General features: G+C 44.1%; 1 protein-coding gene across 2 annotated transcripts in view; it reads left to right on the plus strand.

The window, feature by feature from the left end:
- TMEM244 (transmembrane protein 244) overlaps positions 1-15,455 on the plus strand; it is a 60,026-nt gene extending 44,571 nt beyond the window's left edge. The window contains exons 5-6 of one of the 2 annotated variants that reach the window (XM_077486886.1): positions 6,244-6,288; positions 14,155-15,455. In XM_077486886.1, the coding sequence (XP_077343012.1) occupies positions 6,244-6,288; positions 14,155-14,249 (140 nt within the window). In that variant the 3' untranslated portion in view covers positions 14,250-15,455. The remainder of the gene's footprint in view (positions 1-6,243; positions 6,289-14,154) is intronic. The other variant, XM_077486887.1, reaches the window with a different exon arrangement.
- Positions 15,456-17,379: the final 1,924 nt, after the last annotated feature.

Genomic DNA, 17,379 nt, shown 5'->3' on the forward strand with positions numbered 1-17,379 from the left:
CAGTGCTCTCCTCCACCACTGCACTCTCCTCCCCCCATGCTCTCCTCCACCACTGCACTCTCCTGCCCCCCCCCCCACCCCAGTGCTCTTCTCTTCCACCACCGCACTCTCCTGCCCCCCCCCCACAGTGCTCTCCTCCACCACCGCACTCTCCTGCCCCCCATGCTCTCTTCCACCACTGTGCTCTCCTCCACCACCACACTCTCCTGCCCCCCCAGTGGTCTTCTCTACCACCACACTCTCCTGCCACCCCCTCCAGTGCTCTCCTCCACCACCACACTCTCTTGCCACCCCCTCCAGTGCTCTCCTCCACCACCACACTCTCCTGCCACCCCCTCCAGTGCTCTTCTCCACCGCCACACTCTCCTGCCCCCCCAGTGGTCTCCATCACCACCACCCTCTCCTGCCACCCCCTCCAGTGCTCTCCTCCACCACCACACTCTCCTGCCCCCCCCCACAGTGCTCTCCTCCACCACCACCACCACACTCTCCTGCCCCCCCCCCCAGTTTTCTCCTCCCCTGTTCTTGCTGCTCTCCAGCTCTCCCCATCCTTCTCTAGCCACCATCCCAGTGCTTTCCCCCCCAGTGCTCTCTGCCCCTATTCCCCCCAGTGCTCTCCCCCCCGTGCCCTCCACTCCCCCCAGTGCTCTCCCCCAGTGCTCTCCCCCAGTGCTCTCCTCTCTCCCCCTGTTCTTTCCCCTCCAGTGCTCTCCCCTCAGTGCTCTCCCCTCCCCCCAATGCTCCCCCCCTGTTCTCCCCCCCCAGTGCTCTTCAGCTCTCCCCATCACTCTCTAGCCCCCACCCCAGTGCTCTCCAGCCCTCCTTACTACCCACCCCTGTTCTATCTGCCCCCCTGGTGCTCTCCAGCCCCCCCCCCCCAGTGCTCTCTACCCTCCGTGCTCTCCACCCCTGTTCTTTTTGGCTCCCCCTTAGCACCCTCCACTCCCCACCCCTGTACTCTCCTCTCCCCCCTCATTTTGCGCCCACCCATGTGCTCTCCACCCCCCATAGTGCTCTCCAGTCCCCCGTGCTTTCCACCCCTGTTCTTTCTGGCCCCCACTGGTGCTCTCAAGCTCCCCCCCATTGCTCTCCACTCACCCCTGCTCTTTGTGCCCCCCCCAGTGCTCTTCACCACCCCACACTCTTAGCCCCCCCAGTGCTCTCAGCCTACCGTGCTCTCTACCCCTGTTCTTGTTGGCCCCCCCAGTGCTCTCAAGTTCCCCCCAAGTGCTCTCCGCTCCCCACCCCTGTAATCTCCACTCCCCCTCACTCTTTGCCCCCATCCATGTGTTCTCCAACCCCGCCAGTACTCTTTGCTCCCCCTTCTCTCCAACTCCCACTCAGTGCTCTCCACTTCCCCAGGACCAGAGGGCAGGCTGACTGGGGCCAGAAAATGAGGACGGCTGGAGGTGCAGGTGGCCAGGGACCACTCCATCTCACAGCAGACAAATCCTCTGGAAGGAGCACCGTCCCCATCCAAAACGAGAACAGACCCTGCCTGCTGCTGGCCGTCATGTATATCCTGCTGGCATGCAAGGTACTGTACCGAGCATAAACAACACACCTTCCCACAGACAGGGACTGCAGACTGGGACATGGGGCACAGGAGGGGCTGCAATGATGTGCACAGTGAGACTGCATTCACGGCACAGTAAAGCTGCATTTGATGGACACAGTGAGGCTGAATTTGATGGACACAGTGAGGCTGCATTTGAAGGGCACAGTGAGGCTGCATTTGAAGGGCACAGTGAGGCTGCATTTGAAGGGCACAGTGAGGCTGCATTTGGTGGGCACAGTGAGGCTGCATTTGATGGGCACAGTGAGGCTGCATTTGGTTGGCACAGTGAGGCTGCATTGGTGGGCACAGTGAGGCTGAATTTGATGGGCATTGGTGAGGCTGCATTGAGCTCTTGCATCAAGTCTGCAGTCTCTGTCCATCTCCTGTAGCATGTCTGAAGTCTCTGAGGGAGTCTGGAGAGGAGTCAAAAGTGGGAGCCCCGCCGGGATGGGGGTCATGGGAGAAGTCGGACTTGTGTGGACTGTGGATAGGAGACTATAGGATAAAACCTCCAAGCTGGAGCCGACTGACTGAGCCCTGCACAGTGCACCTGAGAGGAGGTCAGTGAAAGCACCGCCAGGCCAGTCGGGGGTCACTGATGTAAGGGGGGAGTGAATACGATAATGTAAGGGGCACTGACATAAAGGGTTTCCTCCTTATATTAGTAACCCACCCCCCTTACCTTAGAGTATTCTTTCTGAAGAAGGTGGTTCCCCCCCACGTTCTGAGTTTCTGGGGTCCCCCTTGATGATTGATCACTTACCACTATTAACTGGAATTTGAATATATATATATATATATATATATATATATATATATATATATATATATATATATATATATATATATAAAGCCCTATGTGATTTCATATCTATATCTAATACTCTCTTCATCAAAGGTGCTTTAAAATGTATGGTTTTTCCCTTTCATGAACCAGAAAATAATGACGTTATGCTGTTGGGCTGGTATAATAATGCTGTTGGGCTGGTATAATAATGCTGTGAGGCTGGTATGAAATTTTTTCCAGGGCTGGTTTTTGAAAGCATGGGCGTCCGCAAGGTTACTCAGGTGGCTGCGTACCATGCCCATATAGCCTAGAGAATGTACATCTTTTTACATTGCAATACATCTGTTGTTGCCATATTTTTATCTTGATGAAAACAGTCTATACAGTGACAGTATGAGATCAAAATATGGCCACAACAGATGTATTGCAATGTAAAAAGATGTACATTCTCTAGGCTATATGGGCATGGAACACAGTCAGAGTAACTTCCAATACAAAGTGAAGATGAATTATCTGTTATATAACACATATGTATTACCAGTGTAAAGATTTTCATGAGATTGTCGAAAAGGGGTGGAGCATGAGTGGCCTTGAAATGATGCCCCCTTTGGAAAAAGTTCTGCGGACGCCCATGTATATAGCTGTCCTCCTCTAGAGGGCATCAGGCCAATAGAAGGTGCAGTCAGCTCCGTGCGTGTAGCCTTTCATCACTACAGCCCTGATTGACAAGATTCCAGCCCTGCCTAGATCCAATCAGATGTCGGTGACATCACTTCCTGTTCCATGGTGCATACTGGTCTGTGCGGAGCTGCTTGGTTCCTTTGCTCCTGGAGAAACACTCTGATCCATTACAGCCAGCTACTCAATCCTTTCCAGCTGAACAGCGGTGGAACCCACAGAGCCATGTGGAATGCCAGCCCAGGACTGCACTTTACTTTGATGAGCATGCATCTTTTATCATCTTGTAAGTGTTATAATCTTATCCTATTAAAGTCATCCTTTTAATACTACACTCAGGTCGGCTCCTCCCCCACAGTGGTGCAGTGGTTAGCACTCTCAGCTAGCAGTAAGAAGCGTCGCTGGTTCGAATCCCAACCACAACACTACCTGCCTGGAGTTTGCTTGTTCTCCCTGTGCCTGTGTGGGTTTCCTCCGGGTACTCTGGTTTCCTCCCACACTCCAAAGACATGCAGGTAGGTTAATTGGCTTCTGTCCAAAAATTGGCCCTAGTATATGAATAGGGACCTTGCATTGTGGGATTGAGGGTAGGGACCAATGAGAGTGTGCAATGTACAGGGATAGGGGTAGACTCACACTCAGGTTGAACTGGATGGACTAGTGTCTTTATTCAACCTTACTAACTATGAAACTATAACTATGAAACCTGTGTCTGCATAGTAAAAATAGATACAGCAAAACATGAGCTCATCTCTTTGTCCTTTTGCTTTCTCTTCCTATCAGCAGGGATTTTTTTCAGTACATGAACTAGTTATCTCCTTATACAGCTTTGTCTTTTTAAGCAGCCCATGCATGAGTCAGTTTTTTTTTCATTCAACCAGAGAGTTCTCCCAAGTCAGATGCCAAGTAGCAGCAGTGTGAATCGAGCATAATACCAACCTAAACCAAGCCCTAATCTATCTATTTTTTTATTTTATTTTTTATTTTTTACAAACTATTGATTTCATAGACATCTTCTCTGCAGAAGAGGAAAATGTTATGTTGTTCCTCTTCACAAAGAAGAGAGATGCAGGGGGAGTGCCTAAGGGTGATCCTTGTGATTGGCTATCAGTGACCACATGATCAGGAGCTGGTCCTCCCAGTCCAGGAGCTCTCAGTGACAGCTCAGTGCCAATGCTAGTACTCCAGCCAAATAGGATCTGGGCTGCTCTGTGCAAAACCACTTCACAGAGCGGGTAAGTATAACTTATTTGTTACTTTAAATAAATGCTTTAAATGACAGTAAACAATACTTTTTTTTAAATATTAAAGTGGTTGTAAAGTTATTTATTTATTTATTTTAAATAACAAACATGTTATACTTACCTCCACTGTGCAGCTCGTTTTGCACAGAGTGGCCTGAAACTTGGTCTTTTGGGGTCCCTCGGCGGCTGTCTCTGCTTCCTGCCGCAAGTGCTTCTCACATTCATGCAAGCTCCCTCGCATGGTGAGAAGCACCTTTCGGGCGAGCTCCCATGATACAGCCAGCGACTATGGCCACTTGCTGTATCACACGGCCCCGCCACCCCAGCGAGCTGCATCATTGTATGTGATTGCCAGCAGCACAAGCCAATGGCCGTGCTGCTTTCAATTCATCCACTCCAGCCAATCAGCGGCCAGGCTGAGCAGCAAAGAGGACGTCAGGGGCAAGCATGGGACTTTCGAGGGGTCAGGTAAGTAAAACGGGGGGACTGGGGGGGGGGCGGCACTGTGAGATGTTTTTTCACCTTAATGCATAGAATGCATTAAGGTGAAAAAATATTTACCTTTACAACCCCTTTAATACTATATGTTGTATTATATACTAAACGTATGCAACATTAATAAACAAAGTATATTGTGTTATTTGATTGACTTAGGTGACCGTTTTGAACATTGTGGGCTCCATTCACAAAGCAGTAATTTTTTGGGCATTCATTTAAAAAATGCTACTAAAATACTGCATGCACTAGTTTATGAAGGTATTTTAGTAGTGAAAGCCTGAAGTAATTTACCGCTGGCAGTAGCCGGCATCCTTAACAAACACTTTAAATAGCTGGTTGGTAAGGAATGGCTGGTCGCTGGTGTCCTTAACAACCAGTAAAAAACATGGTTGTTAAGAAGCGGGTGGCCACTGCATCCTTAAGACCCCTTTCACACTGCACCACCCATAGCGTTTGCGGTTTTACAGTCATATTAGCGGAGCTTTTCGGCCGCTAGCAGGACGCTTTTAACCCCTGCTAGCGTCTGGGAAAGGGTTAAAACCACTGGCAATGCACTGCAATAGCTGCGTTTTGCCAGCAGTATAGCTGCGCTGCCCTATTGATTTCAATGGGGAGCAGTGGTGGAGAAACGGTAAATATACCGCTCCTTGACCGCTGCAAAGAAGCTGCTGGCAGGACTATTCCTGACATCCTGCCAGCGCACCGCTCCAGTGTGAAAGCCCTTGGGCTTTCACACTGGAGACAATGGTGCAGCTGTTTGAGGGCGGATTGCAGGCGCTATTTTTAATGCTATAGCGCCTGCAAAACGCCCTCGTGTGAAAGGGGTCTAACAACCATTGAGTCATCAGCTATCAGTAGGGTTCCCTGCTGCTGCTGAATGTAAAAAAATAATTGCTGGCAATTAAAAATGAAGAAAAAAATGAGATTTAAAAAAAAATGGCCTGGGGTCCCCCCAAAATCCAAGCCAGCCCCTTATCTGAGCATGTAGCCTGGCAGATTAGGAAAGGGGGGGACGAGCAAGCGCCCCACCTCTCCTCCTGAACCAGGCCACATGCCCTCAAACAGGGGGGGGGACCTTTGAGACACTACAATTCTTTTTGATGAATGAGTAGGGATACCCCTACTATTTCTAACACTGATACCAACAATTGGGTACTATTCCCCCTGCTAAAACCAATGATGGGGTAGTTTACCCCCACGGATACTGGGGCATTTTCTAGTCCCACTGACCATAATCCGGCCCCACCAAAGCCTGAAGGTCACTAAACTGGCCCTTTGTTTAGAAAGTTTGGCAACCCCTGACCTGGCTAATAGATCTAGCTGATCTAGCTGAGTCTGAGCCAATTTAAAATTGAAATCCCAACTTTACACCAAACATTGTGAAATACATATTTTGATTTAAAATCATGTTACTAAACAGAAAACAACTCAAAGTAAAAAAACATAACAATATTTATATATATGTGTTTGTTCTGCAGTTATGAAGCAACTTCCTAGAATGACACATTGGTGGATCTCTTTAGGTAACTTTCTCTTTGCTGCTAACTCTGGATATTTCATGTAAGCAGTGACAGCAACTGAACATTGATAACCTCCTGTTAAAACATTTTTTTAGCTGGGAAGGGGAGGAACTTCTGTCAGTCTTTTGCAGTCTATGTCTCTGCTGGGCATATTTCCCCTTTTTTCGATTTCTTGATGGCCAAACCAGAAGTGAGGACATTTCCCTAAAAGGGACACCGACAAAAATGAATACCAAACAGGGGTGCTTAGCTTTACCCAACCTAAACAAAATGTTTTAATTCTGTGAATGCCACCCCTGGATAGATTTTGTTTACTTACTGTATTTTCTGGAGAAACTGCACTTGCAGAGTGCAACTGCTCTTTGAAAAGGGCACAGTCTATTTGCCTTTAGTAAATCAACCCCATAGTGACAACACATAAAAAGGAAAATCTTTCCAATTGTTATAGAAACTATAGTAAAAACCTGACGAATGTTCTAACCTTTCCAACTCTGTGAAAAACTAAAAAGAAAGCTTTTGCAGGAATTGTGCCTTAGGTTCTTTGGGTTGACATTGGTACCTTTTCTCTCACATTAGCTTGTTAACCCTCAACTCCCCAAGGCTCTACCCACGTCCTTAGCTTTTTGTCCAGCAGTGTTGTCACCTGACCTATTCTACCTACTACAGTATTGTTAAAATCAGTAGTGGCTGGTGCTCCATTGGTGGAGCCCCCCCCCCCGTGGCTCCATGTCGACGGGCATGACCAGTGTCTCATAAAGGCACAAGCAGCAAGATTAAATGATGATGGTATGATTAATGCTTCAGCATCACCCCCGGAGTGTATTTTGGCAAGATTTAGAATCCTCAGATTACCCAGGATTCCAAAGGAATAGTGAGTGATGTCACTATGTCACTGTCACCCATTAAGCACTATCAGTGCTTAATGGGTGACATGCCCTGTGAGTATGCTGGCCATACAAGAACTGGAATGTTTTCAGTTTCCAGGAATTGTTTACAGATCCTTGCATTTGACAAACGATAACGAAAGCACAGAATCTGAAAAACGAAAGATCCGACATAAATAAGGGCCGGTTCACACTGCGACGCGAGGCGAGGCGACACGGCTCGCCTCGCCTCGCTCCCGCAAGTCGCCCCCATTCAGTACTATGGAACTGTTCTGAGAGGAGCGACTCGAGTCGCTCCGACTCAGAAAAAAGGTTCCTGTACTACTTCGGGGCGACTTCGGGGGCGACTTGCATTGACTTCTATGCAGAAGTCCTCTGCAAGTCACCGCTGAGCTCCCCGCAAGTCGCGGCGAGGTAAGTCGGAGACGCCTCGCCGCGGCTCGCTGTGTGAACCGGCCCTAAATGCTTTATTTTCATTTTCGTTGTTACAACAGTTTGATATAGAATAGGAGATTCGACGTGACTCTGACAATAACAATCTGTGTCTATAGAACCTGTGGTCGAATGTGCCTAACCTTACCTCTATTAGTCCAAGATTATATAGAGAAAATATTCGACAGAGAAAAAAGATTTGACAGAGAGAAAAGATTCTGCAAGTTACTGTCCTAAAAAGTGTTTGGGGACCCGGGTCCTGCCCCAGGGGACATGTATCAATGCAAAAAAAAGTTTTAAAGAAGGCCGTTTTTTCGGGAGCAGTGATTTTAATAATGATTAAAGTGAAACAATAAAAGTGTAATATTCCTTTAAATTTCGTACGGGGGAGTGTCTATAGTATGTCTGTGAAGGGGCGCATGTTTCTGGTGCTTAGAACTGTCCCTGCACAAAGTGTCATTTTTGCAGGAAAAAAGTCCTTTAAAATCACTCGCAGCTATTATGAATTGTCGGCTCCGTAATACAGAGAACACTCATTTAAAGTCATTGATAAAAATAAAAAATAAAAAAATAAAAAAGCGTGGGGGTTCCCAAAATTCAATTACCAGGCCCTTCAGGTCTGGTATGGATATTAAGGGGAACCCTGCGTCAAATTTAAAAAAAAATTGACGTGGGGTTCCCCCTAAATATCCATACCAGACCCTTCAGGTCTGGTATGGATATTAAGGGGAGCCCCGCGTCAAATTTAAAAAAAAATTGACGTGGGGTCCCCCTAAAAATCCATACCAGACCCTTTATCCGAATACGCAATTTGGCAGGCCGCAGGAAAAGAGGGGGGGAATGAGAGAGCGCCCCCCCCTCCCTCCTGAACCGTACCAGGCCACATGCCCTCAACATAGGGAGGATGCTTTGGGGGTCTGTGACCCCTCAAAGCACCTTGTCCCCATGTTGATGCGGAGAAGGGCCTCATCCCCACAACCCTGGCCGGTGGTTGTGGGGGTCTGCGGGCGGGGGGCTTATCAGAATCTGGAAGCCCCCTTTAACAAGGGGACCCCCAGATCCCAGCCCCCCCTGTTTGAAATGGTAAGCGGGTGCAAAAGTACCCCTACCATTTCACAAAGAAAGTGTAAAAAATAGTTAAATAAGACAAACACACTTTTGAAAAATTCCTTTCTATCAATGACTGTGATTTTAAAGGACTTTTTTTTCCTGCGTAAATGACACTTTGTGCAGGGACAGTTCTAAGCACCAGAAACATGCGCCCCTTCACAGGCATACTATAGACACCCCCCCCCCCCCTATGAAATTTAAGGAATATTACACTTTTATTGTTTCACTTTAATCATTATTAAAATCACTGCTCCCAAAAAAACTGCAGTTTTTTTGCATTGATACATGTCTCCTGGGGCAGGACCCGGGTCCCCAAACACTTTTTAGGACAGTAACTTGCATATTAGCCTTTAAAGTTAGCACTTTAGATTTTGAACGTTGGAGTCCCATAGACTTTAATAGGATTCTAAAGTTCACACGAAGTATACTATATACTAGCTCAGTCGAATCTTCTTTATACATTCGACAGACACCATAAGCCTTCAAAGACAGATTCAACCGTAATTCATGTGGATTTTCGGACGAATGCAATTTTTTTACGAAAAACAAAATAAATAAAAACGAATTTCGGGAGTAACTAAATAAATAAATTTTTCGGACAAAAACGAAACTCCAAAACAAAATATTTTACTCTGCACATGTCTACTAATGATTAAAGGTGCAGCTTTTTGAAAAGTGAAAACTGCTGTAATCTTATAACATATCAGGTATTTATTTCTGAAGATGAAGCACCTTGACAGCCCTATAAAGAGTGATGCAAACAGTCTATTTTTGGGAGAATTAAATAGTACGACATTGAAGTTATTACCATTATTAAAGTGTCAACAAGCCCAACAAGCCCACATTATAAAAAAAAAACTATCCATAAATGGAGCATTACATGCTGTTAATACTTACTCCATCACTATGGGATTCGTTTTTTGTATTCTGCAAAAACCTGGTTGTTCCTGCTGTTCTCATTTATTAGTGAGTTGCTATGCTGAGCATTCCCTCCCTATCACATCTGAGCAGCCCATGTGACTATAGAATCACACATGTGGGTGTATATACAGTGGTAAATGACAGCCCAGGTCCACTAACCAGCTAAACACAATGGGGCGGGATATTATGTGTAGATTAATTTAGGCTTCATCTCCCTCCCTTCATCTCACAGGCTGAAGGGGCGTGACACACCTGTGACTGGCAAAAAATGACCACACCATGTTATTGCCAAAAAATAATAAAAATTTGATTTCAAGTATATGTTTGTATAACAATTTAAAATAGTTTGTTGAACCGGTTCTGTCCCCCCTCCCTTCATCCCCCCTTACCCCCGGCAACATTCCAACTCTTCCTCTCCTCTTTCTTATCTCCCCCTTGCTTCTCCTCCCTCTCTTTCCCTCTCCTCTCCTCTCTTCTCCTAGATCCCATTTGGAATGCTCTCCCCCTTAGGACATTTTCCTTTGCATACAGAGAATTATGCTCTCTTGATCAGTGGCATCTTAGTGGGCCCCGCACCCCAGCCGTCTCTTGACACTTCTGACAGCAGACCCCTATGCACGCGGGTCCTCCTTTACCTGACCCTTACCCATAACCTACCTTTGTTTACCCTTAGGCTCTTGATCATCTATGTGTCAAGATATTGGTTCACACATTTATGGCTGATTCTCAAACTTCTGTTAAATATTTGGCTGCGTCCCAATTTTCACTTTTGATATTTTTGTATGCATAATTGTTATCTCTCTTTGCAATTTGGGAATGGCCCTCCCTTTAACCCTGTACTCTGTATTACATTTTTCAATAAAATGTTTGAACAAAAAAAATAGTTTATTGATATTAACCATTTATTTTTACTCTGTATTTCAAAGGCTATTTATTGTTTATTTTGAACATGTGACCAGCAGCAGATGACTAGAAGCTCCTCCTGCTTATGTTTCCCTGCATACAGGCTGGGAAAGAGCTGGTATATTGATTAGGAAAAAGTTTATTTTTTTTATTATATTAATTTCAGTCAGGGGCGGACTGACAACTCATGGGGCCCCCGGGCAATAAGAGATTATGGGGCCCCCAGGCAATAGGAGAAGATTATGAGGCCCCTGGGCAATAGGAGATTATGGGGGACCGCAGGCAATAGTATATTATGGGGGGGCCTGGGCAATAGATTATGGGGCCACACAGTATACACACATAGAGTATACACACACAGAATACACAAAGGTGCAGCTATAATCTTGGGATTTTTAACTACTTTCAGACCGGACCATTTTGCTGGTAAATGACCAGAGGTCTTTTTACACTTTGGCACTGCGCTGCTTTAACTGGTAATTGCGCGGTCATGCAATGTTGTACCCAAACAAAATTTGCGTCCTTTTCTTCCCACAAATAGAGCTTTCTTTTGATGGTATTTGATTGCCTCTGCGATTTTTATTTTTTGCGATATAAACGTAAAAAGACCGCAAATTTTGAAAAAAAATGATATTTTCTACTTTTTGTTATTAGAAAAATCCAATAAACTCAATTTTAGTCATACATTTAGGCCAAAATGTATTCAGCCACATGTCTTTGGTAAAAAAAAAGTCAATAATTGTATATTTATTGGTTTGCGCAAAAGTTGTCACATCTACCATCTAAGGTACGTTTTCTGGAATTTACGCAGCTTTTAGTTTACGACTGCCTATCTCATTTCTTGAGGTGCTAAAATGGCAGGGCAGTACAAAACCCCCCCAAATGACCCCATTTTGGAAAGTAGACCCCCTAAGGAAATTGATAAGAGGCATGTTGAGCCCATTGAATATTTTATTTTTTTGCCTCAAGCGATTGAATAATGACAAAAAAAATTTTTTTTTTTTTTTTTACACAAAGTTGTCACTAAATGATATATTGCTCACACATGCTATGGGCGTATGTGAAATGACACCCCAAAATAAATTCTGCTGCTTCTCCTGAGTACGGGGATACCACATATGTGGGACTTTTTGGGAGCCTAGCCGCGTACGGGGCCCCGAAAACCAAGCACCGCCTTCAGGCTTTCTAAGGGCGTAAATTTTTGAGTTCACTTCTCACTACCTATTACAGTTTTGAAGGCCATAAAATGCCAAGATGGCACAAAACCCCCACAAATGACCCCATTTTAGAAAGTAGACACCCCAAGCTATTTGCTGAGAGGCATGTTGAGTTCATGGAATATTTTATATTTTGCCACAAGTTGCGGGAAAATTACAAACTTTTTTTTTTTTTTTTTTTTTCACAAAGTTGTCACTAAATGATATATTGCTCACACATGCCATGGGCATATGTGAAATGACACCCCAAAATAAATTCTGCTGCTTCTCCTGAGTACGGGGATACCACATATGTGGGACTTTTTGGGAGCCTAGCCGCGTACGGGGCCCCGAAAACCAAGCACCGCCTTCAGGCTTTCTAAGGGCGTAAATTTTTGAGTTAACTTCTCACTACCTATTACAGTTTTGAAGGCCATAAAATGCCAAGATGGCACAAAACCCCCACAAATGACCCCATTTTAGAAAGTAGACACCCCAAGCTATTTGCTGAGAGGCATGTTGAGTCCATGGAATATTTTACATTTTGCCACAAGTTGCGGGAAAATTACAAACTTTTTTTTTTTTTTTTTTTTTTCACAAAGTTGTCACTAAATGATATATTGCTCACGCATGCCATGGGCATATGTGAAATGACACCCCAAAATAAATTCTGCTGCTTCTCCTGAGTACGGGGATACCACATATGTGGGACTTTTTGGGAGCCTAGCCGCGTACGGGGCCCCGAAAACCAAGCACCGCCTTCAGGCTTTCTAAGGGCGTTACAGTTTTGAAGGCCATAAAATGCCAAGATGGCACAAACCCCCCCCAAATGACCCCATTTTGGAAAGTAGACACCCCTAAATTTAGGGGTACACTAGTGAGACTAGGTAATAAATGGCGGGTGCCCTGAAACTATAAAAAAATAACTAACCAACCAGCGTCACCTGTAACAGTTATATGGTGATCACTGGTGAAAGGGTTAACTAGGGGGCAATCAGGGGGCTTTATGCGGTAGTATATGGGGGTCCCTGGCGCTATAAAAAGCTGCGGCGAACCTAAATACCTACCTGCCTAACTAGCGTCACCTGTGACACTAATACGGCGATCAGAAAAATGATCGCTTATTAGGCTGGGTTCACACTGGAGCGATGCGGAAACGCCGCAAATCCGCGGCGGGTTCCCGCATCGCATGCCTCCCGGCGGCAGTTCACACTGCCCTATGCGAACTGCTGGGAGTGTCAGTGAAATGTTACTGACACCCCCAGATCAGTTCGCATATCGCAGTGCGATCTGCAAACTCGGATCGCATGGTGTGAACACCCATGCGATCCGATTCTGCTGCGGGCCAAAAAAAGGGTCCCGTGCGAATTTGCGGCGGGTGCGGCGGGTGTGGCGGGTGCGGCGGGTGCGGCGAATGGCTGAACTCGAATCGCACAGAGATCGGATGTGATTTGCACTGCAGTGCGGTGCGAATCACATTCGTTCTCATAAACCGCTGCAATGTGAACCCAGCCTGGCGACGGGGGGTGATCACGGGGTTAAACCTTTATTGGGGGGGTTAGGGGGGTACATTAGAACTAAAGGGGGCTAACTCTAACTGCCCTAACAGTTATTACAGTCACAAATGACACCAATGCAAAAAAAAAAAAAAAAAATGACATTGGTGTCACTGTGACTGGGGGGCAGGGGTAATTGGGGGGGTGATCGGGGGGTAAAGGGGGGGTGTGAGTGTGCCTGGCATGTTCTACTGTGTGTGTAGAGTGTTGGTGCAACTCACCGATCCGCTCTCCTCCGTGTCGGAACGAAAAATACCGACACGGAGGAGAGAATACATGACTTCCTCTCCTGTGTTTACATTACAGGAGAGGAAGTGATGTCACGGGGGATTTCCATTCGTCGAGAGCGATCGCGAGGGGGTGGCCATGAATGAATGGCCGCCCCCTCATCCCGGATCGCTCTCGAAGGAATGCCGACCGCCGCAGGCACCGGGGGGGGGCCCGATCGGGCCCCCCACCCGCGGGCAGGCAGGGACTTATATATACGCCCATATGCCTGCCCGTGCCATTCTGCCGACGTATATCGTCGTGCGGCGGTCGGCAAGTGGTTAAATATACACAGATTTTTCATACTGTCCCTGGTTTTATTGAGGCTGGCAACCCTTAGTGGCAAGCTGGGGCCCCTTAGTGGCATGGGGCCCCCGGGCAGTGCCAGAGTACCCATATGGTCAGTCCGCCCCTGATTTCAGTGCCATCATCCATATAAAGAAATAAAAGGGATGATGAGAATTAAACAGTGTGTGTTTAGTATCACTTTAACTGGTTAAATGAATGCAAAGTAGGGCATTATTGTGACATTTGTAGTAAGTAGATTGCTGTCTTGCCTTGGCTTTTAAAACATTGTTATTTATGCTTTTCCCTCCTTAGGACTGGGATTGATGTCAATGATTTTTGGAGGACAAATCTTGGCTTATCTTCTTTACAAAGACAATTTCATCTATCCAGACCTGGATGACTTTTGAATTTCCTGTTAACTCAAGGCATGGCTTGAAATGTTTGTTTATTTTGTTTTACAGCATTTTATGTGCAATTGTATGTGTGTGTCCTTACCTATGTATATTTAGTATAAAAAGAAAAAAATAATAATTTTAAAGTTTATGTACATAGAATACACTTTTAATTGAATGCTCACGTCACATTTAAATTTGTAAACCCTCAATGTTTTTCACCTTAATGTTTTCTTTGCTTTAAGGTGAAAAACCTTCTGTAGTGCAGCAACCCCCCAGAGCCCCCCATTTACTTACCTGAACCCGATCGTACCAGCAACAGTGATGAGCACAACAGCTTCAGCCAATGTCTCAAGTTCTCATTGGATAGATTGATAGCAGCGCAGCCATTGGCTCCCACTGTTGTCAATCAAATCCAGTGACAAGGGGGTCGGAGAGGCAGGGCCGAGTCCTGCTGTCTGTGTCAATGGACGCAGCAGCAGAACTCGCACGGGTGTCCCCTTGGAATGCGGATCTCCAAGGGGGGCACGCGATGCGGGGAGGAGCCAGGAGCGCCGCTAGGGGACCCCAGAAGAGGAGGATCAGGGCCTCTCTGTGCAAAACCTGTGCACAGAGAAGGTAAGTATAACATGTTTGTCATTTAAAAAAAAAAGAAAAAAAAAAGAACCTTTACAACCCCTTTAAGTGGTGCAATTAAAGTATTTTCATGACAATTTGTAACAAAGAACAACAAAAATATATATTTGCTTTTACAATGCTAAAAAACCTATTGTGCATTGTTGTTGTGTATTGCATCATCGCATATTAACATAAAAAGAAGTAGATTACAACCCTAAAAGTTATTTTTAACAAACCAGCTGTCCCTCTGACCTGATTTACTCAGTTAATAAAACAACACAAAGCTAAAATAATAAGCAAGTGTCTGCTCAATACTTGCCATTTCACCCAACGGGGTATGATCATACAATCTTGCATCAATTCTATACAAAAAAGCTAAATTCCAGAAATTACAGCATTTATTATGCATCCACAATGTGTATGTGTGCACTGGCTATAGCATACAGTCATATGTTGACACATTACATTGTTTGTTAGAATATGTCTGTATATGAGTAGAGGCAAAAATGGAACAGTTTTAGTGGTTCAACATCATACAACACCTAATAGATAAGGCACCACATCCCTGAAAATTGAAACATGAATCAAAAAACAAGAGAGGGAATTAGGGATTTTAACGGTGCAAATAGCGACTAGATAGTAAACATTATTGAATAAGATACAGAATTATAATACAAATATTTATTGAATTCAAGGTTAAAATCATTAACAAATTATGCTTGAAAAATAAAAACACAGGACAATGCAGTGCAGTGGTTGTTCTCATTTAACACACATAATCCCGAAATGTTTCGCAATAGGTTGCTTCTTCAGGGGATGTGTGAATATTTCAACGAAATCTAAATCAAAATACAAAATACAAAATAATATAGTAACAAAATATATTACAAAAGTGTGTCAAAAATCAATAAGTACGAGTGCATATTTCCATATTTCCACAATTATTCAATTGATGTAAGTACTCATCGAAATATAATATATATCTTTTCTATTTATTCTATTTTATTTTGTATTTGGGAGGGTGTTTACCCCCTTTAGGTTGACTTATTTTAGCAACCTCTATATTTATTTATTTTTAAATTTTACTTATATTTACTGAAACTTGCCAACAATCCTTTCTTTCATTGTATACTTTCTCCTATCAGCAATTTTTGGCTGGTTTTTTAGCCCCCTGCGACCCAGCATGGTTGTGGCTAACTCCTGAGGTGGACAAATTCCCTACTCTATCATCTACGTAGTGGTTTAAGGTGGGTTATTCTTTATTTTTTTATTTTTTTATTTATTTATTTTTTTTCTCAAGCTTGCACTCGTACTTATTGATTTTTGACACACTTTTGTAATATATTTTGTTACTATATTATTTTGTATTTTGTATTTTGATTTAGATTTCGTTGAAATATTCACACATCCCCTGAAGAAGCAACCTATTGCGAAACATGTCGGGATTATGTGTGTTTAATGAGAACAACCACTGCACTGCATTGTCCTGTGTTTTTATTTTTCAAGCATAATTTGTTAATGATTTTAACCTTGAATTCAATAAATATTTGTATTATAATTCTGTATCCTATTCAATAATGTTTACTATCTAGTTGCTATTTGCACCGTTAAAATCCCTAATTCCCTCTCTTGTTTTTTGATTCATGAGTAGAGGCAGTTTGGATGACCTGAAAAAAATAGCTGTCAGAAATGGAATTAAACCCATTTGACTTCTTTGTTCCAATGCTTTGAGTTGCTGATTATATTTGTTCTAACAAGAAATAATAAAATGTAAGGGCTACACGTAAAGCTATAAGGATATAAACTGTAACATCAATCTACAGAACACAACCGAAGAGATAACACTTTATCTAAGGCGCCTAACAGGTCAAGTGACGGCTTTGCTGCATCACTACACTTTCTGTAAACCCAGGATAAAATGATGATCTCCTAGTGGAAATATTTCAAAGCTTGATGTGTTATTAAATGCCAAACAGCAAATAAAGATCAGTTTATTAATATCTGTCAGATAAAGAAGTTAATGTCACCTGATCCCTAAAAAAGAGTGTGAAAGTATGAAGTGTATTTATTCTGGTGTAAAGCCATGTTCACAGTCTGCCATATACTCAGATCCTTTAATAATCTTACACCCTGTAATTACCTGAAATATTTTATCTTTCACTGGTATACATCAAAAAAGTTTTTATCTCTGTTGCTGGATATTAGCTAAAGTGCAGTAAAAGCACACTATATTGATGAGATATTTATGGAAGGCATCCTTAAAAAAACAGTAAACAAAATGGTTGTTAACCACTTTAGCCCCGGACCAATTTTCAGCCTAAGGACCAGAGGTCTTTTTACAATTTCGCACTGCACTGCTTTAACTGGTAATTGTGCGGTCATGCAATGTTGTACCCAAACGAAATTTGCGTCCTTTTTTTCCCTCAAATAGAGCTTTCTTTTGATGGTATTTGATTGCCTCTGCGATTTTAATTTTTTGCGATATAAATGAAAAAAGACCGAACATTTTGAGAAAAAAATATATTTT

Source organism: Lithobates pipiens, unplaced genomic scaffold, assembly GCF_037356315.1.
Source record: "Lithobates pipiens isolate NorthernLeopardFrog02 unplaced genomic scaffold, aLitPip1_a1.2 Scaffold_18, whole genome shotgun sequence".
Lineage (NCBI taxonomy): Eukaryota > Metazoa > Chordata > Amphibia > Anura > Ranidae > Lithobates > Lithobates pipiens.